The 23,577-nt window shown below is 35.3% G+C and overlaps 6 protein-coding genes across 11 annotated transcripts in view; 4 read left to right on the top strand and 2 right to left on the bottom strand.

Moving 5' to 3' along the window:
• LOC130641387 (uncharacterized) overlaps positions 1-756 on the top strand; it is a 37,642-nt gene extending 36,886 nt beyond the window's left edge. For both annotated transcript variants that reach the window (XM_057448168.1, XM_057448167.1), the window contains one exon: positions 38-756. In XM_057448168.1, coding sequence (XP_057304151.1) covers positions 38-470 — 433 coding nt within the window. In that variant the 3' untranslated portion in view covers positions 471-756. The remainder of the gene's footprint in view (positions 1-37) is intronic.
• Positions 757-1,366: 610 nt separating this feature from the next.
• Positions 1,367-7,243, bottom strand: LOC130641390 (uncharacterized). Its single transcript, XM_057448173.1, has 5 exons — positions 6,129-7,243; positions 4,791-5,698; positions 3,335-3,572; positions 2,317-2,543; positions 1,367-1,659 (listed from the first exon to the last, which is right to left on the bottom strand). The coding sequence occupies exons 1-5, from the start codon at positions 6,871-6,873 to the stop codon at positions 1,462-1,464; spliced, it is 2,316 nt and encodes a 771-aa protein (XP_057304156.1). The 5' UTR covers positions 6,874-7,243; the 3' UTR covers positions 1,367-1,461.
• The window catches only part of LOC130641392 (tyrosine-protein phosphatase non-receptor type 11-like), a 76,043-nt gene continuing 57,657 nt past the window's right edge, over positions 5,192-23,577 (top strand). For all 3 annotated transcript variants that reach the window (XM_057448176.1, XM_057448177.1, XM_057448175.1), the window contains exon 1: positions 5,192-5,202. The gene's annotated coding sequence lies outside the window, so the exon portion shown is untranslated. The remainder of the gene's footprint in view (positions 5,203-23,577) is intronic.
• Positions 7,375-23,136, bottom strand: LOC130641396 (methionine aminopeptidase 1D, mitochondrial-like). Of its 3 annotated transcripts, none has more exons than XM_057448183.1 (9): positions 23,052-23,136; positions 18,774-19,041; positions 17,526-17,674; positions 17,027-17,069; positions 16,005-16,168; positions 15,375-15,520; positions 14,119-14,197; positions 7,923-8,124; positions 7,375-7,600 (listed from the first exon to the last, which is right to left on the bottom strand). In XM_057448183.1, the coding sequence occupies exons 1-8, from the start codon at positions 23,081-23,083 to the stop codon at positions 7,956-7,958; spliced, it is 1,050 nt and encodes a 349-aa protein (XP_057304166.1). In that variant the 5' UTR covers positions 23,084-23,136; the 3' UTR covers positions 7,375-7,600; positions 7,923-7,955. The 3 variants fall into 3 exon arrangements, with proteins under 3 accessions (XP_057304166.1, XP_057304167.1, XP_057304165.1); XM_057448184.1 differs by having other exon boundaries at positions 8,049-8,124; XM_057448182.1 differs by having other exon boundaries at positions 7,375-8,124.
• Positions 9,114-11,830, top strand: LOC130641394 (uncharacterized). The gene has a single exon (XM_057448180.1). The coding sequence runs from the start codon at positions 9,670-9,672 to the stop codon at positions 10,765-10,767; it is 1,098 nt and encodes a 365-aa protein (XP_057304163.1). The 5' UTR covers positions 9,114-9,669; the 3' UTR covers positions 10,768-11,830.
• Positions 11,910-13,848, top strand: LOC130641395 (uncharacterized). Its single transcript, XM_057448181.1, has one exon. It carries the CDS (start codon positions 12,180-12,182, stop codon positions 13,275-13,277), a length of 1,098 nt encoding a protein of 365 aa, XP_057304164.1. The 5' UTR covers positions 11,910-12,179; the 3' UTR covers positions 13,278-13,848.

Genomic DNA, 23,577 nt, shown 5'->3' with positions numbered 1-23,577 from the left:
TCAGCCTTGCCTAATGGAAAGTTAAATGTATTTTTAGGTTTAAACGTATACGGGTTAATCCATCCAACATGGCCATTCAGCGCGATGACTACACGTACGCCGTCACCGTGGGTAACAAGATGGCGTACGGAAGTGCGGGCGATTGTTATTCAAAAAGTAAGCAAGATTGTCGTAAAGGACAGTTTAAAATTAACTTAAACGGAACTGATATGAAAATCCAAGGTAATCCAACCTGGATTGCAGGTGGTACGCCAGCTAATATGAAAGAGAGAATAACCCAGTTCAAAAATAATGACGGAAAAGTACTATCCGCGCATTGTGGGGGTTCATGCTCAAAATGCCAGCCTCAAGGTCATCTGAGACTACAACCTGATATATGTTTGTCGGACGGCGATAGTTCATCTGGAACTAAAAATATTAAAAAACAGAAACGCAACAAACGATCTGTATGGTCGTGGTTGCCATGGTAATAAGACGATGACGTCATAATTATCCAATATGGTACCATAACTGTTCATGTACATAGCGTATATATACTTAGTCCGATCATCTTGGTGTGAGAAAGAAATACCTTAAAATCTTAATGTTTAAAACTTAAAAAGATATTTTTTTGCTTACTTTATCATCAAATTTTCTAGGTTGTTTGTTATATCCCGCTCTGTAAATTTTAAAAAAGTTAGAGAAAAGTAATTATTTGTTTTTTGTAATATTTAATGTTATACTATTTTATGGAAATATATGAAGAGAGAGAAGTCAGATATTTCTTATATTTACCGAGTTTTGTGTGTGCAAATTTAAACTGTATTTGAGAATTTCCACAAAAAAAGGTGCAGAGGCAGAGTTCAATGGATTGTTTTGCAAAAATATGGATCTCTTGGTTTTTTTCTTTAGCACACATGAATCAAATTTCCTTTTTTTTTGCAGAGACAGAAAAAAACATCAATGAAACTAGCACTGTGACAAGAAATATTGCACTAAGTACCAGCCACTAAGTACCAGTCTCCAACACAACGCTTCGCACTAAGTACCAGTCTTCAACACAACGCTTTGCACTAAGTACCAGTCTCCAACATAACGTTTCGCACTAAGTACCAGTCTCCAACACAACGCCCCTCACTAAGTACCAGTCTCCAACACAACGCTTTGCACTAAGTACCAGTCTCCAACATAACGTTTCGCACTAAGGACCAGTCTCCAACACAACGCTTCGTAGTAAGTACCAGTCTCCAACACAACGCTACGAACTAATTCCCAGTCTCCAACACGTTTTTCACTAAGCACCAGTCCTAAACACAACGCCTCCCACAGTGCCGAAAAGAAGGATTTTCTTGCATTTAAGCCTTTCCAGAAAAAAGTTCGTAATGAGAAAATGGTGATAGAAAAATATTCTTTTGTCTATAAAAATATATACACCACAACTATGTATAAAAACAGTAAAAATTATTTGATTCTGTCGAGTGATCAAAAATGGCGCTCTCTCTCCACCATGTTGCTTTCAATAAATTCCCACCTACTCGCTGTACCAATCGGGTTAGACTTCTGTTGACTTGCTAATTTTGGATCGAGAATTTCCGGGCAATCGGATCGTACTTTGGGATTTATCTTGCACTCTATGTAGTCGTCAATGTAACTAGTAAGATAGTCCAACGGAGAAGACCCCTAAACAGTAACCATCAGTTCAATATTCATTTAAGTTCTCCATCGCACAATAAAACCGAATTAACATTTAACAATAATAAATCTCGTGAAAAATAAAGTTAAATAACATTCAGGAGTAACACCAATACCACATTTCGATTTTACATGTTCTTATGAAAACCATAAAGATTTTCAAGAAAAATGTTATTCCTTGAATGCGATATTATTAAAAAACTTCCTCGCAAGAATTTAAATTAAAACTCCCGCTAAATCTGAATTTCACGCAATCAGAGTGTCAATTACGCATGCGTTAACATTTAGCGCGGGAGGTAAACATTAATTAACTGTTAAGAGGTAATAGAAAACATATTAAGGTAACGTGCAATCCTAATATAGTTTTACACAAACTTTGTTGAAGCGCTTTCTGCGTTTGTTATTTACTGCAAGCAGCTACCATATTATTATACGCTCCCGTTTACTTTCATGTTCACAACATATGGCACGTTCCCTAAACTTAACACTTTTTTAAATTCTGCTTCAAGTCAAACATGTGACGAACGGAACTGTTTTATACAGCAAGGTTTAAACAGCTTCATTCTAGCGCATGCGCACAAATCATGGAGATAGTGGTTAAATATATTTTTACTGTAAGAATTTTATCTGTAAAAAAAAACTTACTTGTGATAAGATTTGATAGTGAAATTCCTTTTCGTCGAATTTTTTTTTGGCCTCGCCAAGTCTTTCTATCGTTTTATTGCGCATGCTCCAGATGGCCAATTGACCAATCATATACGCCGTAGCTTGTCCAGGATCACTCATATAACGAACTGTGTCTTTTTTAGATTTGTCTGTGATGTCCCATGCAAACTTTTCAAATAGATTAAGCGACTCTTCTTGCGTCATACCTGAAGTAGTAGCCAGTATTAAAATTTTTGACGTGAAGAAAATTTGGCGAACTTGGTGATTTTTGTTAAAACACGCTAAATTAAGTTCCTGCCAAATTTAAAATATTCAACCGCAAAAATAAAATAACGTCATTCTATAAATATAAGAAACCAAAAATATAAAGGAAAATTGCCTATTTTCTATTTGTCTTTTTATAAAAAAATATTACATGCTTATTATTTAGTATTCGTTAATATAAATCCCCGACAAGTTTAAATTATCACACCATTCGCCAAAGTACATACACGCTAATTTAAATAAATTAAATTCACACACGCCAAATTTCTTCTCTTAAGTTAGCATATCCTTCTTTTTTACCTCCACATTTTAAATGTTAGGCTGTGGAAAGAACATGTCTATATCTATAATACCCATCGCCCGTGTGTTCAAAATAGTAGGCGGATCTCCACTTTGTCCTAACGGTTTAAAAAATAGCGATGTCTTATGTATGTACGACGAGCGGAAATACGAGGACCGGCGAACCTGTAAATTTATCCATGGGCTAACGACTATTTTGCTATAGTAATAACCGTCGTTTCCCTGTCTCACGGGCCGAATTTGTCTTATGAGTGCACGAAGTATATTTAGCCGAAATAGAAAATGCAATATACCTTTGATAGTTTATGTTAATTTAAAATATATAATTCCAGTCTTATTTATTGCTCGTTAAATCAGTCCACAAACATATTCCCCTTTTTAAGACTCTATTAGAAGTACTGAGGGTAGGGAGATCAAAAAGAAAATTTCAAACCTCTAGCGTGAAGGCCAGTGTCAATAATCAATCTTAATGCTCTCCATATCTGCCATTTTAACATTCCATATTTTTGCATCGGCTCATCCTTGTATAGACTTGTTCCTTGCGAAAGCAACGGATTCTCTGCGTATAGAGCCCAACCCTCAGTAAACGCAGTGTACGCATTGTTTACGTTTAACCAATCGATGACATCCTTTTCACCGTACGATGCGAAATGCTCACGAAAACCTTGAACCTATAAAAAAGAGAAATTAATAGGAACGAAATATCTACCTTTTTAATACGGTTTTCCCTAATTAGATGATGTAATCTTTACGTCGGATTCAAAACAAGGCCCGTATGGAAATAACAAAAACAAACCGCGCAGCGACAGTACGTGGTAGCTGTATTTTTTAAGTTGAACTTGCTTACAAGCAACAACAGTTTCACTTCACAAACAACTGTTCCTGAAAAAGTGACATCTGGAAGACGTTTTATGTATTGCTGTATTCCAGTCAATGACAATGATACTTAGCTAAAAGCAACCTTTATTTTGGCTTTTTAACATCGCGGCGGTAGCGGTAAGCGCTAGCGACCCTTAGACAACCCTGGGGACGAGGATGAGCTAAAAAATATTCCAATGTCTTTTTTATATGTAATTTCTTTTAATTTACCACATTTGGCGACATGTTAATCAATTTCTCATCTAGTAAATAATCCAGGGATTTACCCCGAGATAATTCTTCTTCGGCGATCAATTTTACTTCAACATCAACATCTATGTTTTGTAACAACAATTTATAAAGATTTTGATTCATAGGCGTCTCAGAAATATTTCTTACTTTGTCGGGCTTCCTGATAACTTGTAGAGTTTATAATTCTGTCCATATGCCTCGTTTTAAAACCGAGATTACGTAGAGAAAGCCGTATTACCTTTTTAACCGAATGTTCGCTGTATTTTTTTTACTGGACTGCGAGAAAGAGACCAAAGGCACCGGGGACGAGTTCGCATATTATCTATATTACAATACCCGTATACGTCTGTCTGTCTGTCACGCAAAATGGTAGCTTAGCTGCGCAAGTAGCGAGACGCACGTGATGCAGTATAAAAAGGACGGGAGAGACTGTGGATTTTTCTACGGGCTAACGACTAGTATGTACTATTACAGTTGACTAGTTTTTATCAACACACCTTTGCTAATCTCGTTTATTGTAACATGCCTATCTACTGTAACAAGTAGTATATTCTCATAGATACGCCTATAACTAGCTAGGTCTTGCATATTTGTCCCCAGGATTTTCTAGGCCCCTGAACCTTAATTACAGCGCAACTAATATCGCTAATAATTCCATTAAAAAACGAAAATCTTAAGAACGCGGTTAGTCTTTCTAGCCTCTCTTCATGAAAATAAAACACCGGTTGTATTTAAAATAAGACAATTGAAATAGGGCCACAGTAATTTAAATATCTCACCTGCGTGTGATGACCTGGACGTGCTTCGTGACCAGCAACTGAATATGCGCCATATATTGGACCAGGGCGTAAAAGAAAGAATGGCAGCATATAATAACAAGGTCGTGCGCAGTTTTTACCAGCTGCGCTGTAAGATTGTGATCCAGAAGAAGGATTGAACTTAGCTTTCATTTTCACCGGACAGTTGGGCGTGGTCGATTTGTCACCTGTCATGTAGAACATGTCAATCGTCATTGGATCAACAAGCGATAGCACTCTATTTACATACTTAAACCAATCCTGCATAGCTTTGTAGCGCACAGGGCAATTAATTTTAGCTGACGCCATATCAAAACAACGCCTGCCGCCCTCTTCGTCATTTTCATTATCCGGTATAACCGACGTATTGAAATAGTGTTTAGCTGAGTTTAAGTCTTCTTTGAATTCCGCTACAGCCTCGCTTTCAGATTTGTTTGTAATTTGTTTCGCAATTTCAACAGCTTGTTTGTATAATTTATCTTTTTGTTCTTCTCCAAGTTTGTTGACAATTTTCGCAGTGTATTTTTTACTTGTGGTGAAATACGGCAATATCATGTCGTAACTTTTTTTGCCGTCTAGTTTCTCACCTGTCGGCAGCACTTGTGTCGTTGCTTGAGATGTTTCATTTTGATCCAACCACACCTTTTTTAAGGGTAAGTTAGCCAATCCACTTACAACGGAGGAGGGTACGCAATATCGACTGTAGTTAGTGTCAAGAAAATTTACAAATTTCTTTATAGGCGATCCTATGTATTTGACAATTTGATCGCTCATCTTGTTCTCCATCGTAGCGCCATATTTTTCTTTAAAGGCATCCTTTACACTTTGAGGGATATTATTATAAAATGAAGATTGAATCAATCTTGTAGAAAATATTTCTTTCAAGGCACCTAAATAAGAATTTTATAATCAATCGTTTCTGATTTTCCCATAGCCCCACTCGTTTTAAAAGCTGCCTCGTTTCGGGAGCGATACTCAGAGGAGGGATTTACATGCGTAACAAAATTAGCAAGTGCTTAAAAACAAAACACTAAAAAAACAGATCACTGTTGTTTTTGCATTACGATATTAGCAATACTTTGAAAACATCAACAAATGTATTTTAAAATGCTTTTCAACCTCTAAAAAATCACCTTGTAGTCGAATATCAATAGGTGAAATGACGTCCCTACATCTTACAGGAAAACAATTTTCATTAACCACGTGTTTTTAGAAGAACTTTACTGAAAGCTTAACAAAGCGAGTAATCTTTGAATCAAATATAAAACCTTAACAAAGTGATCTCAAAACCAAATATTTGCATAAAAAACAAAGTCTTACCCTTTTCCCCTTCAGTCACGATATGTCGAAAATTTGATTTAAATGCGTTTCTCCCTGACTTACAATCATCAACAGCTCGCACCATGCCGGCATTCACACCATACATCATATTCGCCTGATATTGTTCGATGGTGGTACTGTATCCCTTCACTGTATTCAGGATGTTTTCTACATGCTTCAATGTCTTCGGTACAACACCACTTTTCTTTCCATAATGTTGCAAGAGTTCAACGCCTATACTACAAATATGCTGCCAACAAAAGTAATTAGGTCCCATCATCCAATCACCTGCGTAATAATTCTCGTCATAGGGACTCCCAAACATGCTGTATAAGTAATGCTCCAATTGGGCTGCAGCTTTTTTCTCACGTGGTTTCAACTGCGTTGAATCCAATCGAAGATCTTGGAATTCTTTACCCAGCTCCAACGCACGATCTGTTCGTTTTTTTATCGCAGAAGGTGACGGGTCATACGGGATAAAGTTATCGATTACTTTATCGATTTCGACATCGGGATCAAAAATAATCGTGTGCGGGTACAGCTTGTAATAAGTCGTTTTGACTTTATTCAAAAAATTGATCAGTTTTTCCCTATCTGCGTTACTTGAAGTTGAACTCGCACAAGTGCTGTTTCTCTTTTTCTCATACTCGACCACTCCAACAACCAACATAATCACAGCAAGCAACACAAAAAGAGAAGTTAACACCAAAATAAATTTACTGTTACTCCGTCGAAAGATATTCATTTTAAACAGTGTATTAATGCGAAGCCCTTCTCTTGCTATGTACCTTACAACTTTCAATAAGTAATTCTCGGTACATACAAATATGGCTACGAGATTAGAATGAAATCTTTGCAGTGTTTCTCAAACATCTCCAGTGGAAAAACAATACATACAAAAGCGTTGTTTATACTATATAACAAACCGCTCACCGACCGTGTAAATAAACCTTCTACCCATTCCTCTGACATTGAATTTTGTCACAATACCTTCAGGAGAGTTGTAAGGAAGTTGACATAGTAACAGATCTCACCGCAAATAATTATGGCATGTTTTTATTGCTTTGAAGGCGGACAGATTGTGAGTTTCACGTGTCTTTCTAACTGTCATTACAGACAAAACCGTGTTTTGATGCGAAACATTTAAAAGGAAAGCGCGGGTTAAATTTAAAAAAAAACATCAACTTAACGCTTGCACGTTCGGGTTGACGACTGAACAAACCTGAGATAATATATAACCATAAAGTAATTCGAAAAATCTTTTTAGCGCTTTACGTTAGGAAAGCTATAAACAGTACGAAAACGCTCCATCATAGATGATACAAAATATAAATATTACAAAAAAGAAAATCTCCACAAAGGAGAACCTTTTATAAAGACAACTTCGTGGATCTTCCAGGTCATATTTCCAACTCTCTTTCACGGAGCAATTCACGCAGTCGTTTAAGACTCGTTGAAGGGTTCAAGTAAGACTAAAATAAACAAAAAAATGTGCTACACTTCTTCGCAGATAAAAAAAAAACATTCGTAATTTCCCACCGATAGCACACAGAAGTCTGATGCTTAACTGCGTATTTGGTGGCACTGAGCTTACTTCACGGCGCCAGATATGACAAATTAAGAATTCTCTACGATTAAATACAATGAAATAAAAGTTTTGTTAATTATACTAATAAAATGCATTAATCACTGCAAAATAAGTAGGATTATAACACAGGAACTCATAGACATTTTGAATACCATTCTAACAGCCCTTTTTGACATGAGATTAACAAGCGTACGTGTAATACTCACAGATGAGGTAGTGTGTGTAGTATCACTTAACAATTATTTCCATTGCGTTTCACGATCTTCATGGTGAAAAACACAAAACTTGGTCGTTCTGATAAAGAAATAAAATATCAACAAAAAAAACCTCACGTCGTCAGGATTATCCAAAGTTAAAACTTCGACACCATTTTTGTTCACCAAGACAGTATGCTCAAATTGAGCTGATCTAGAAAACAAGAATTTCATGTTGTTTCATGTAAAAATTAAAAAAAATACAAAATGGGGGACTGAAATACAGGGAGATTACCTTGGTGGAGTCTAACTATAAAAACTAAATATTTGTTTTCTACGTTCGCTCCATTACTGCAATCGTTGATAAAATTAACGAAACACCTCTCACAATTCCTTTTACCATATTAATGTTGTCTCGAATAATAAAAAAAGAAAGAATTTTGGTTAACATTATAGACATTTCCTGAATTTCGTAATTATGCCAAACTCAATTATGGCAAAAACTAATTTCGTAAATATTTCAGGCTAAGGTCAAACCCTTTATATAGCCAAGCTTTCGAAGAATAGCCTCGATTTCAAAATAACTATATTCTTCAGATCTAAATAAAATCCAATCTTAAAACTTCATTTTTTGTCATGATAATTTAATATTCTATCTGAATATCTTTATTTGAAAAGCACAGAACCATTATAAATTTTTGGATGAGGTCATAATTATTATAATTTATGAAATTCGGGAAAGGTGTATTGGCATTGCACAAATTTAACAAAGGTAGCAGCTAAGAGGACATTATGTCGATATTTCTCGTTATATTGACTGTTCAGGAACTTACTTCTACCTCTACGTTGCATTCAATAAAATGTTATTGGCTACGAAATGGTACGTTAATTTTTAATCTTAGTGACTTACGCAAACATCAACTTAAGGGATTGCTGTCAATTTATCTTGACACTAGGAAGGAGCACATATAAACAGCCTTTAATATGGCGGACCAAGCTGTGGAGAAAATTTCACTGGCTTCACAGTGCCTGGTGGAAGATATAGTAATCACATTCCGATTGTGGCGACCATTCATTTTGTTTTTTTTAACATTTTTCGTTAATAAATTCATTTGAAATTTAAACCGACAAATAAAATAAATCTTACGGCAGATTTTTTTAAAAAACAATTTGTTTTTATAGCTATGTCGTTCTATCTTTTTTTCCTTTACGATTTCAAAAACTGGTAAGCGAGTATTCTAGCAAATGGGCTTAAAATTATGTCTCAAAGAAACAGTGAAAATAAATTAATTGATTTACACAGAAGATTTTGTGTTCGAAAGATAAACAACAAAAATATGGACGCTATGTTATAAATAACTGTACAAAATATAATAAAAAAATAATCAGTTTAACTTAGAAAACGTTTTTTTTTAATTACAGTTTATACAATAGATGTTGAGTATTTTATTGTCTTAATCAAACTCATGATTTATTAAAACCGTAGAAGAAAATTGAAAGGACTCAAAAAAGTTTAACTTCCTTTTCTCAAAACGAATCACTACGAAGAAACAACAAAATCTTCCACCAAACAGATGTAAATTCCACGAAACTGATTTCGCGAAATAGACACTCTGTAAAGTGGAAAGCGAGGGCCATTTTGGCGCCATATCGGACCGCACAGAAGTAGAAAGTTGTATTAAATTTTTAGTAAAGATTTATCATTGAAAAGTTGACTAAACCAGACGAATTTTAAAGCGTTACAAATCAAACACATGGTATGAGTTTCCACACAGTGCCATCAACAGAAACACGACGGAAGTACAACTGTTCGAAACACCAACTGCAAGTAAACGGAACAAAACCACCGACATCCACCGACATCGTTCAGAAAGTCCTTCTTATAGAATGGAATTTAATTGGTGAGAAATTTATTAACAACACATCACTTCATGCCCAACAAGAAAATTTAAGGATTCACATCTTTTTTAATAAGTCCGATAAAACTGGGTTAAACATTCAAGAACTTCGTGAATCTTTTGGAAGCTGCGTCACCCTACACGAAAGCCTAACAGACTCACCGGCAGCAGCATGGACAGACTTACTAGCTTATTTAATCAATTTTTACACGAAAACACTGATTTCATGCCATCACTGTTCCGTGGTCCATCCACCTCCGAAATATCAAGTCACATTAGTGGCTAGTAACGAAAACCGTTACGATGAGTTAAAAGCGTTGTTAAAATCGAACAAAGCCGAAACAAACATTATAGACGGTTGGAAGACGAACATCCTTGATGTATTCCATCATGTATGTCACGAATGTAAAATTATCTTTTCAACGAAATGCCAGGCTGAAAAGCACGACAAACAGAAACACAATTTTTTGTGCGGAAACAAGTCATGCGAGCGTAGCAAACGTGAAAACGGATTTTTCAATTATATAGAATTGTCCGAACACGAGACGAAACAAAGAAAATGTGAATTCTGCACGAACGTGGTTTATTGCGACATCACGAAGTTCATCGAACATATGGATGATCACCACATCCCTTGTGGTTGCAGCTGCGGAAAATACTACCGCGATACTGAAGAATTCATCCAGCATTATTGCGGCAGGTTTCCTTTACCATGTCTGGAAAACCCGGATTGTGAAACAAGATTTCGGAATATCGATGAGCAAGCGTTTCATCATAAAACCATACATGGCTCAGCTAACCCGTTTTTTTGTCTCGCATGTTATGGTGATGCAAAGTTAGTTTGTTTGCGCACTGCGGAGGAATTGATGTCGCACGTGAGTGAAATGAATCACAAGGAGAGCGATTTTAATGTGGTGATAATACCAGACGAACCAGAGGAAAAACATACTGATCTCTGAGCGTACTGAAAAGAAAATTGATTAATTAACACGTAGTCTCCAAGACTTTTTTAAAAACTGAAAATCTATATGAATTTTTGCAACTACCATATTCGCCACTGGGCGCGATACCTGGCAACAGGCTTCAACGTTGACTGGGCTAGCCATTGACGAAAAAAAAAACTTTCTTTTACAGGGCCTCTAGTTGAATATTGTAAGATTGAGTGGTTACGAGTTATGGCTATTAGCGGCATGTAGGTGGCCTTGGTTTTACGCAAATGTGCGTAGATTGGGTTGAATCACTGAAGCAGAAAAAATGCTAACGCTAAGGGCAGACAGTTGCGTACCCTGATTAAACAATGGAAGTGAAGTTGGAAATACTGTAAAGTTAGACTTTTGAAATAGAAGTTAACCTTTCATCAACCTTAAACCTTTAAAGACGTGTTTTGATAAAGCATGATGTGCACATTACCGAGTAGAAAAAAAGTTTTGAAATATACTCATCATAAAAATACTCTATTGTCTACTGTTACTACCCTACTTAGGGATACGAAATGGTACGTTAATTTTTAATCTTAGTGACTTACGCAAACATCAACTTAAGGGATTGCTGTCAATTTATCTTGACACTAGGAAGGAGCACATATAAACAGCCTTTAATATGGCGGACCAAGCTGTGGAGAAAATTTCACTGGCTTCACAGTGCCTGGTGGAAGATATAGTAATCACATTCCGATTGTGGCGACCACATTTTGTTTTTTTTAACATTTTTCGTTAATAAATTCATTTGAAATTTAAACCGACAAATAAAATAAATCTTACGGCAAATTTTTTTAAAAAACAATTTGTTTTTATAGCTATGTCGTTCTATCTTTTTTTCCTTTACGATTTCAAAAACTGGTAAGCGAGTATTCTAGCAAATGGGCTTAAAATTATGTCTCAAAGAAACAGTGAAAATAAATTAATTGATTTACACAGAAGATTTTGTGTTCGAAAGATAAACAACAAAAATATGGACGCTATGTTATAAATAACTGTACAAAATATAATAAAAAAATAATCAGTTTAACTTAGAAAACGTTTTTTTTTAATTACAGTTTATACAATAGATGTTGAGTATTTTATTGCTTAATCAAACTCATGATTTATTAAAACCGTAGAAGAAAATTGAAAGGACTCAAAAAAGTTTAACTTCCTTTTCTCAAAACGAATCACTACGAAGAAACAACAAAATCTTCCACCAAACAGATGTAAATTCCACGAAACTGATTTCGCGAAATAGACACTCTGTAAAGTGGAAAGCGAGGGCCATTTTGGCGCCATATCGGACCGCACAGAAGTAGAAAGTTGTATTAAATTTTTAGTAAAGATTTATCATTGAAAAGTTGACTAAACCAGACGAATTTTAAAGCGTTACAAATCAAACACATGGTATGAGTTTCCACACAGTGCCATCAACAGAAACACGACGGAAGTACAACTGTTCGAAACACCAACTGCAAGTAAACGGAACAAAACCACCGACATCCACCGACATCGTTCAGAAAGTCCTTCTTATAGAATGGAATTTAATTGGTGAGAAATTTATTAACAACACATCACTTCATGCCCAACAAGAAAATTTAAGGATTCACATCTTTTTTAATAAGTCCGATAAAACTGGGTTAAACATTCAAGAACTTCGTGAATCTTTTGGAAGCTGCGTCACCCTACACGAAAGCCTAACAGACTCACCGGCAGCAGCATGGACAGACTTACTAGCTTATTTAATCAATTTTTACACGAAAACACTGATTTCATGCCATCACTGTTCCGTGGTCCATCCACCTCCGAAATATCAAGTCACATTAGTGGCTAGTAACGAAAACCGTTACGATGAGTTAAAAGCGTTGTTAAAATCGAACAAAGCCGAAACAAACATTATAGACGGTTGGAAGACGAACATCCTTGATGTATTCCATCATGTATGTCACGAATGTAAAATTATCTTTTCAACGAAATGCCAGGCTGAAAAGCACGACAAACAGAAACACAATTTTTTGTGCGGAAACAAGTCATGCGAGCGTAGCAAACGTGAAAACGGATTTTTCAATTATATAGAATTGTCCGAACACGAGACGAAACAAAGAAAATGTGAATTCTGCACGAACGTGGTGTATTGCGACATCACGAAGTTCATCGAACATATGGATGATCACCACATCCCTTGTGGTTGCAGCTGCGGAAAATACTACCGCGATACTGAAGAATTCATCCAGCATTATTGCGGCAGGTTTCCTTTACCATGTCTGGAAAACCCGGATTGTGAAACAAGATTTCGGAATATCGATGAGCAAGCGTTTCATCATAAAAACATACATGGCTCAGCTAACCCGTTTTTTTGTCTCGCATGTTATGGTGATGCAAAGTTAGTTTGTTTGCGCACTGCGGAGGAACTGATGTCGCACGTGAGTGAAATGAATCACAAGGAGAGCGATTTTAATGTGGTGATAATACCAGACGAACCAGAGGAAAAACATACTGATCTCTGAGCGTACTGAAAAGAAAACTGATTAATTAACACTTAGTCTCCAAGACTTTTTTAAAAACTCAAAATCTATATGAACTTTTGCGACTACCATATTCGCCACTGGGCGCGATACCTGGCAACAGGCTTCAACGTTGACTGGGGTAGCCATTGGCGAAAAAAAATAACTTTCTTTTACAGGGCCTCTAGTTGAATATTGTAAGATTGAGTGGTTACGAGTTATGGCTAATAGACGGCATGTGGGTGGCCTTGGTTTTACGCAAATGTGCGTAGATTGGGTTTAATCACTGAAGCAGAAAAAATGCTAACGCTAAGGGCAGACAGTTGCGTATCCTGATTAAACAATGGAAGTGAAGTAGGAAATACTGTAAAGACTTTTGAGATAAAAGTTAACCTTTCATCAACCTTAAACCTTTGAAGACGTGTTTTGATAAAACATGATGTGCACATTACCAAGTAGAAAAAAACTTTTGAAATATACTCATCATAAAAATACTCTATTGTCTACTGTTACTACCCTTCTTGGGGAAAAGACAGCTTATTAGAATATACGGATACCGGTATACTAGGATTTGCGGTTCAACTCAAACATCCCCCTCCGTCAAATAATTTTCCACTAAATACTTTCAAGCAGAGACACTATAATCTATATTATAATACCCGTATATGTTTGTCTGTCTGTTCCGCAAAATGGAAGGGCAAGTAGCGAGACACATGCAATGCGGTTTAAAAAGAACAGGCAAACCCGTGGATTTTTCCACTGGCCACCATCTAGTATTAGGAGATTTAATTTTAATAATGAATTTAGTACAAACAAACAAACAAACAAATAAATAAATAAATACCTCTGATGATCCCTTGAAACAACTGTCCATCCGTCATTCCAATGTTTGATTTCAGTAGTGCCCTCACACAGAACTGGTTCTAAAAATCAGTGCAAGACGCTACTAGAAAAATGATTAGACTAAGGAATATTACCCGCATAAAAATATTTCAGGCTATAAAACAAATACTATGAAACCAAAAAAATTAAAAAAAATTGCAATCTGGTGCATCACGTTTTTACAACAACAAACCAACACCAAGCTGATCCAGAAAAGGCGTAACATTTTAGGAAATTGTCAAACTTCTCACTTGGAGTCATAAAAGCAAAATATTATCATATTTCTTGGTAAAATTCCTTCTCTTGTTACAAACAAGTTTAAAAGTCTAAGTTCCCCTACGTGACTTTAAGAAGGAAATATAAACTGATTATGTGAATAGTAACAACACCTTAGTAATATCAAAATTCAGCAAAATGTTTAAGCAGTACACATGTAGAGTTCTGCATGTACAGTAGACTTGGAAAAAGTGTCTGAATTAGTGAATGTCCCAGTTAAGCAGAACTTTCACTAAACCCGACTTATAAATGATACAAAAGAAAAACACAAAAAAGAAAAACACTTGGTTTAATTTTAGTATTTTATACTCTTCTGGTTTTTAGTAAGTAAGTAAGTAAGTAAAATATATTCTCAGGGCTTATCCATTTACAATAAAATGGCTCTTCATCCCAATAAAAATTAACAAGAAATATATTACAGATAAAATACAAGTAAATGATAAAATATTATTAAAAGAAATTGAGTAACATTATCTTTTTAGCTTTCTTTTACAACCAGCAACCTTTCATTATCTTGGTAGACATCTTTTAAAACAACAAAGTTCTTGACGGCTGATACAACGGTATTTACTTCATTTTTAAACATTCCAAGTTTTGAATCTTACAAATTCGAGGTAAGTTGTAGTTAAGCAAAGTTTTTGGTCAAAGGGACCTCAAGAACAGTACGCGTTAGCGAATGGTCGACATATCCAGGGTAAGACTTAAGTAAATGATTTAGCTAAGTTGATACAAAGGACCCTAGGGGAATTGATGAGTGTACTGTAAGAAAGCATACAACGAAAACGGTCGCAACAGCAAAAAAAGTGGCAACAACGAAAACAGTCGCAACGAAAATGGTCGCAGCAGCATCAACAAAAAAGATTAAGAAATAATTTCTACAAAAAAAAAATAAATACAACAACAAAACAAAATTTTTCCCCACAAAAGCATCAAAAAACTCACCTATAGTAAAAACCATACCAGACTTCATAATACCACCAAATGTATTCCTATGATGAAGAATTTGCGGCGTCTCGTGAAAGTCTTCACCAATACCATGCCCAGCAAAATGTGGAGAAACTAAAAAGCCATGCGCTGACGCAATACCACTGAAAATGAAGGAACAGAAACACACATAGAAAAAATGCAGGTTGCTTTCAGATTTACTAACTTATCTCGGACAGAAAGTTTAACTACAAGTTATATATATTACTAAAAAGGTTCTATAAAAAAGAAAAGCTGACCTCAAAAAGTTTGACATTGATCCAACTTCATCCCCACTTCTTTTTTTTTATAAAGAAGTCCTAGGTACGAGATTTTGGGGTATTTGTTCGCAAAAATAGTATATAAAATTTCCTGACTTTTCCTGCCTTGGTCTGGCAGTTGTGCAAATTTTCCTGATTTTCCTTACATAGAACCCCTGAATAGGAAGACTTTTGTAAAGAAATAAAAATAAATTGTAGAATTTTAACTAAAATTAGGAAGATAAAGGAAACAAAAAAATCGGCATGCAGATGATTATTCCTTCGGAAAGAAATCAATTTTGCTTGACAATTTAAAGATTTCTTTCATCGTAAGTGAAAACGTGCATACCTGATTATATTTCCGATTTCACTGAATTTCTGGCCCGGATAACAAGCTTTGATCGCTTGATTTAAACATTCCTTGGTCACACTAACTAAACGTTTTCCAGAATCATCAACATCACCAATCATAAAGGTTTCAGATAAATCTCCGTGCACTCCGTTGCAATACACCTAAATCAAAAGACATCGATGTAGAAGTGTTGCTAATTAACACTCCACCTTTGACAATGTCTTAATCTATAATATTGTGGTCACTTTTATCTGACGCCTTAAAGCTTACCTCCCGCGGAAAAACAAGTTAATTTCATATGAAAGAGTTTAAAGAGCTGCCTAGGAATATTTTTTTTAAATCTAGATTAGTTTTTAAGATATTTAACTTAAACAGTTCCACTAATTATGAATGACGTCACGAACTAGCTCTGAGTGAAGTTTTGTATTTAACAGTTTTATCAAACCATACAGGGTTAGAAAGGTTTTTTAAGTCATTCAGTTTAGTCATTATTGGACATCTACGTAAATTTTAAAATTTAGTTACTAAAATTATGCTTGATAACAACAAAACTTAAAAAACTTTTAAGACCTATATCTGGAGAACAAATAAAGATTTTTAAAGATTCCTACACAAGTGTCACGGGAGGTAAGCTTTAATATTGAGACAAGCTTGCAGCTATGTTAATATTATGGAGTTTTTTTTAGAGCTTCTTGATACACTCGCCTAATGTGATATCATCTATCTCACAACACACAAAGTATCGTACCTAGACCTTAAATCACTGCAGATAAAAACGAATGAGCAATAATACATGTCGCAAAAAAACACAAACAAATGTACATTTTATTTTTAATCTACAAAAATTTTAAACATTATTGAACAACATAGTCTATTAAAGTTAGAACAAGTTGGTAGAAAATATTTAGAAAACTGCAAAAAACAAGGCGATAATTTATAAATAAATTATCTCGACCACTTTTGTCTGGTTCAGATTTTAAGGCATTCCAAAATAAAGATCAAATTCTGAGACTTCTTACTGTAATATCCACATTGATGATATCTCCACACAACAACTTGCGACTAAAACATAGAAATAGAGTATTAATGTTTACCCGGGGCAGCTTCTTCAGTAGTTCTTTACTACTGCTATCAACGAGAGTCCTGCGAACGGAGTCCTAGTGCATTTGAAACTCTCATTTAAGATACGAAAGTCGTACAAGCACTGCAATGGCTCAACTAGAGAATCGCCTAAGATATCAATCCTATTTTCGTGTTAAACGCTAAGTAGAAAGGATATATTCACACTTTAGTCTCTGGCATGACTTGTCCGAGGTTTGAACCCAAGAACTTCCGCACCGGGAGCGAACGCTCTACTACTACACTACCAGTTGGCACACAAAACATTCTATTTCGCACCATACGTACGGTACAAATTCTTTCCTAAAAAACACCATCAGGGGTGTGTTATCTAAGGAAGGCATTAAATTCAAACACAAAACAAACGTTTACACCTGCGATAGAAAGCAAAATACTCACTCATCTGGTATACCATGTACAACAACATTGTTAACAGATGTGCAGATAGATTTTGGAAATCCTTTATATCCCAGTGGCGATGGATATGCTTGTTCATCACATACGAGGGAGTGTGCTATGTAGTCGATATCTGCTGTACTCATCCCATCCTGTTGAAATAATTATGAGAATCAGACCTAAATGTGTATCTCTGTGTTTTTAAGGGAATTTCCAATGTTAAACTTTAAATTTTGGATGGGTAGATCTGCAAGTCGGTTGGCAATAACATTTTGTGAATAAAAATAGGTCCTAAAAACTTGGCTAAAAAATTCTTTTATCCCAGTCGGAAAATGTCACTTGTTACTTTTAAACCAATTTTTAAAACGTATTTTTCAGGGTAGCCATTATGAATTGAGGAAAAACACGCCGTTCACGCAGTCAGCTCTTTATACTTAACTTTAAACCTATCATATTGTGTAGTTTTATGTGAGTTTTTGCTAGTTTAGCTTTACTTTAATTCAGATACTTGTAGTGCTTGTTTAATCAAATTTTCTTCTGTGAGAGTTTGACCTTGAAATGTCCGTGTTTTCCCTTAAACAAAAGGGGTACGACCTCACATTCTGACTGGAAGAATGAAAAATTAATATGCTCAATCAGAGTTATAGGATCGTCATTTGAAATTTAGAAAGCTTAGAGTAAAAAAAAACGAGTGTCATTTTAGGGATACTTTCTTATGTTGGTTAAGTTTGAATCCATATCCCTATAATATATAATATAATATCATGGAAGCATACGTGATGTCATCAAAATTTTCCATTAGTTATATGAGACATAATTAAATATAATAAAAATCGTTAAATGTAAATAGTTGTTGCAATACTGGAAAATTAAATACTTGTAAACTGCTTTTTAAGCTTTGCAACATAAATTTAATATCATTTTTATTTGTGGATCCCTTTGAATTCCCTTGCTTACCCTGACTTTTCATGGGCATCCAGAATCTTGAATAAAAGTCACGTATAAGATAGCAAATAACTAACTACAAAGAATTTATTTTCCTTAGAAATCCCTAATCCACCTCCCTTTGTCGCCAAACAGATGAACACTAGTTTTGATATAAATTTCATGATTTTCTTCCAAAAAGGTGGTTTTCATGACTTTTTTCAGAACGAGAATTTATGACCTGTAGTCTCCCTGGTCATACATTCCCTGACTCCGAAAACACGGCATATTTTTGTTTACAAGACATCAAGACAAACATTCTTGCACCTTAATAACATATCGAATATGATTCAAAACACGTCGACCAATGAGACAGCTCTTTCGAATACATTCAACAGTTTCGGCATCCTTAATTTCTGCATTTAATGTTGGCTTCGAGAACTTGCTAAATGCAGATTTAAGTAGTGACTTTGACGTTGGTAACGCATAATGTGGTTTTGGTATATGATCAGGAACTTTGCAGGCTTCTGATTGCTTTGAAGGCCAGTGTATTACGTGATCATTAGATTGTGATCTTGTGTGTAACTTCTTTGTTCTAGTAGACGAGACAAGAATCAAGGAAACACCTACAATTGTTACACTAAAATATTCGCAAGTTGCTCTTACAGTCAAAAATCATAGAAAAAATCATATTTAAGCTTCATGAAATTTTCTAATATTGTTTTAAACCAAGTTGTATATAAAACTGTAAAAATTTATACACAAGTTTACCTTATAGACTGCACATACATTTACGATAATACAAAGCTTCACTCTTTTTTCAAATACAAACTAGGAGATAATTGAGTCTTTTTACAATTTTACACATTTTTAAAATAAGGTACAGATAAAAAAATTGTTCATAGGTACTCAAGACAAAGTAATTTTATAACAAGGTGAAAGAGGAATAAATTAAGTTTATTCACATAAGTGGATATTTATCATATTTTATATGAAAATTGATCCTTAAATGTTTGTTTTGTGAGAAGGTTTGAGGAAAATTGAGGAATGTCATTTTCTAATAGATTTAACGAATTTTTAGACGCGAGGAAACCTTAAAAAAGAAGAAAAGGTGATAATTTTCAGATATAAAACATTTTTCTGATGATAAAAAAAGAATGCTGCAAATTTGGTTAACCAATGTCTTTGCGACAAAAAATAAATTTTGCTGCCTTAAGAGAAGAACTTTTCGCGGAAAGTTTCGCGAAAAAAGATTTCGTGGTATTTTAACCTCATTTTCTGCAAAGTGTCTTCCACAAAACACGCTTATGCTAACTCAATTGCAAGTTTTTTTTCCCGCGAAATCTTAATACAGTAGAGTCTCCATAACTCGAACAGCCACGGGGAAAAGGAAATCGTTCGAGTTATGGAGACATTCGAGTTGTAGAGGTTTTCAACTTTTAGCGCAATATCCTCCCTTTACGTGAACCAGCTGGATAAAAACGTTATATTTAATCTTAAGTCTAACTTTAAGGGGGCTATTAGGTTAATGAAAGTCAAAACAATACACTTTTAATGAATTTTTTAATGTTTATTTAGAAAAGAAGTCGGTGATAACTGTTTGCTTACAACTCATATCAAAATCTTTGGCGATATTACGATTCAAGTCCCTTAGGGAAGCTATCATTTCTTCTCCAAAATGTGAAAAAATACTCAAGTCTTCGAGGACGTTGATAGCTGTACGCACTTGCTCGGCCGTCGGTCTTGTGATCTTATCTTCTTCCTCCTTGTCTTCTTCGTCGACCTCTTCTAATTCTTCGTCTTGAGTCCCAGTGATCTCAGCAATGATGTCAGCAGTCTTCAGACGCCCATGGGATGTACTGACTTCAATGTCAAAATCAATGAAATCTTCAGTTGATAAGTCAGGATCAATGTGGTCAGGAAACCTTCGTTTTATGTAAGAGAGTTCAGCATCGAGGGTTGGAATTGGGTCTTCTTCTACTTCGCTGGTTAAACTTTTAAAAGGGTCGTCATCTTCGTTGATCGCTCTTTCTGCATCCTTTTGGGAAATTCCTGATTTTCGAAAGCAATTGGTGAATGTTTTGTTGGAAACATCATCCTATGCTTTCCTTAGCATGTACATAGCTGCAAGAATCGAGAACTTCGGAGTCGATTTTTCCTCGTCCAAGGCTTTTATCAATTTCCGCACTGCTAGCGATCGATATTTTGCTTTCAGGGCGCGGATAATTCCTTGGTCCATAGGTTGGGTTCGGGACGTGGTATTTGGAGGAAGAAAGATCAATTCTACCCATTCCAGGTTTTCAACATGAGGATGTGCGGTACAATTGTCAATAATCAAAGCAATTTTTCGCTTAGAGACAGAGAATTTTCGATCAAGCTCGCGTACCCACTCTTCGAACAGCTCTCCAGACATCCAACTCTTCTTTTGCGAACGGTATCGACAGGGTAGTGTTTTGACACCTTTTAAGCAACGAGGGTTGGCGGACTTGCCGATCACAAACATTGGCAATCGTTCCCCCAAGGCATTACCAGCAGCTAAACTAGTAAGTCTAACTTTGCTGTGTTTTCCTCCAGAACACTTATCACCTTTCATATGCAAAGTTTTATTGGGAAGGCATTGAAAGAAAAGCCCAAATTCGCCGGCGTTAAAAATGTCTTCCAGAGGATAGCGGGAGAGAATGGTTGGTAATGTTGTCTCCGACCATGGCGCTGTCATTTCCTCAGTGACGGACCGTGATTCTCCAGCGATGGTTTTGAAGGATACTCCATACCTGAAAGGAATGGATGAGAAAAACGTTTATCTCTGTAGTTGTGACTAGTGTAGATGGAGCTTTACATTTTGTTTGATTCGAATCATGGAATTCTAAATTTAGAATGCCATGGCCATGATTCGAATAGAAAACATTCGATTGTTACCATGTTTTGATTTGTGAAAGAATTCGAATAGAAAAAGATTCGATTTTTACCAAGTTTCGAAGTTTTGACGAGTGAAAGAAAGCATGGAAGCCATGAAAGTCCAACAAGTCAAAAGATTAACAGACATTATTTGTTGTATAGAACTTCCTATCATTAAACTTATTACGTACGAAATCGACGCTTTTGTCATGGGGTATCATGTTTATAAAAGTAATTGGACACCCTCTGTTGGAGATGAATTTTATGGTTTCATGGAACCAACAAATAAAATGGATAAATATGCAGTTGCAGTCAAGAAAAATGATGGAGAAATCATTGGACATCTACCACTAGGAAAGTCAGGACGCTTTGCAAAAGTCATATTTTACTTTCTGAAGAATGACAGCTTCAATGTTTGCAAAATAACAATTGCTGGAAAGTCATTGAATGCTGGTGATGGATTAGGGATGAAAGTCCCATGCAAATTATCCTTCCTCTCTGAAAGAGAGTCTATTGATATTTTGAAAAAACAACTACCAAAGCTATTGTAACATTTTTTTAGATTTTATCTTCACGAAGATAAACAAACAAAATCTTAGTCAACTAACCTGGTTTTCCATTTAGCCATCCACCCCTGAGAAGCTTGAAATGACTCGACACCCAACGCTTCGGCAAACTCAAGAGCTTTCTCTTTCAGCATCGGGCCACTGATTGGGATATTCTCACTCCTCATCATAAGTAACCATTTATGAACTGCTTTGTTCACATCTTCGAATTTTTCTGGCTTTGATCTCTTCGATGTTTGCCCGTTGTTAAACTGCTTGTAAATCTTTTCTTTATTTTTTTTCCAAGTTGACAGGGTGCTTGGAGGAATTTTGAACTCTTTTGCCACATCCTTTGGCGCAGTACCCTTTTCCAACGCTTTAAGAGCTTTGTACTTGATTTTGCACGACTTATTGTCAATTCGACGCTTTGATCCTGCCACAGACGACATTGTTATGAGAGTGTCTTTCTTTTGAAATTCTTTAGATTTTCTCGAAAACGTTCGAAAAAGACGTTCGAAAGGTTTGGATGACGCATCATTAATCATTCGAATTAATAATAAGGCCTGCAAAACACGTATTAACAAGATTTTTAGACCCAATTTATCAGGAAAACTGTTCGAATTTTGATTATGATGTCAGAAAATTCGAGTTATGGAGAGAAAAGTCTCCAAGGGACAAAAAAATTTGTTCGAGTTAAGGGAAGATTCGAGTTATGGAGGTTCGAGTTGTAGAGGTTTTTTTATAAGAGTTTATTAGGAAATTTTCACGGTGCCAACGAATTTGTTCGAGTTAAGGAGAGATTCGAGTTATAGAGGTTCGAGTTATGGAGACTCTACTGTAGTTACAAAATATAACGCGAAATTTGATTACTGCGAAAAAAAAATACAATATAGTGTATACATAAAGTAAATACAATATATAGTTTAATAATTTAGTGTGAAATTTCGATTTTTACTGTTAAATCTCAAACCGCGAAAATTTACCCTCATGAGTTATACCAAAATCTCGAATCTGCGAAGTTCATCTCATCAAAATTTCTTAAGCTGAAAATTTAACTCCAAAAATTTTGCAGTGATTTCAATACTGCGAAAGTTTCTTCCTTGAAGTTTGTACTTACTCACCGAATTCATGAGCATCCAAATTATAAAAAAATTATAAACCTTACCTTTTTAACAGGCTACATAACCTCTCCAACATAACAAGAATGATTTATCTGCTTTTCTCTTAAAATATAACATTAGACGTGAATATGAGAAGACACCTAAGATTGATAATTATGTCTACCGCAAAAGAAACTGTTTCGTTGTGACTCAAGCACTATATATGCTACTGTAAACAACTGATGTTGCAGCTTACATAATAAGGGCAGTGTGACCACAGAGAGACATTTAAAATAGCCTTATCCGTAGAACAATACATTACAAAATTCAAATCTTCGCATTTTAAAAATAATTTAGTGCCAAGTTTAGCGTGATCGCAGCTTATCCCCATGGAATCGCAGCAAACGAATCAAGAATAAAAATAATATACAATAACCAAATTTTTTGGTCTACACATGAACACCTAGATAATTGAGTGGAGTACAGAATGTAAGACACTAAAAAAAGAGAAATGCGTGATACGCCCAGATATAAAAGGTTCATAACAAAGCAAAGCAAAAGGCTTTTTTGATAAAAAAAACTATATTATTT

The sequence above is a fragment of the Hydractinia symbiolongicarpus genome, chromosome 4, assembly GCF_029227915.1.
Source record: "Hydractinia symbiolongicarpus strain clone_291-10 chromosome 4, HSymV2.1, whole genome shotgun sequence".
NCBI classification, from domain to species: Eukaryota; Metazoa; Cnidaria; class Hydrozoa; order Anthoathecata; family Hydractiniidae; genus Hydractinia; species Hydractinia symbiolongicarpus.
This window is presented reverse-complemented; position numbering and strand designations above follow the sequence as displayed.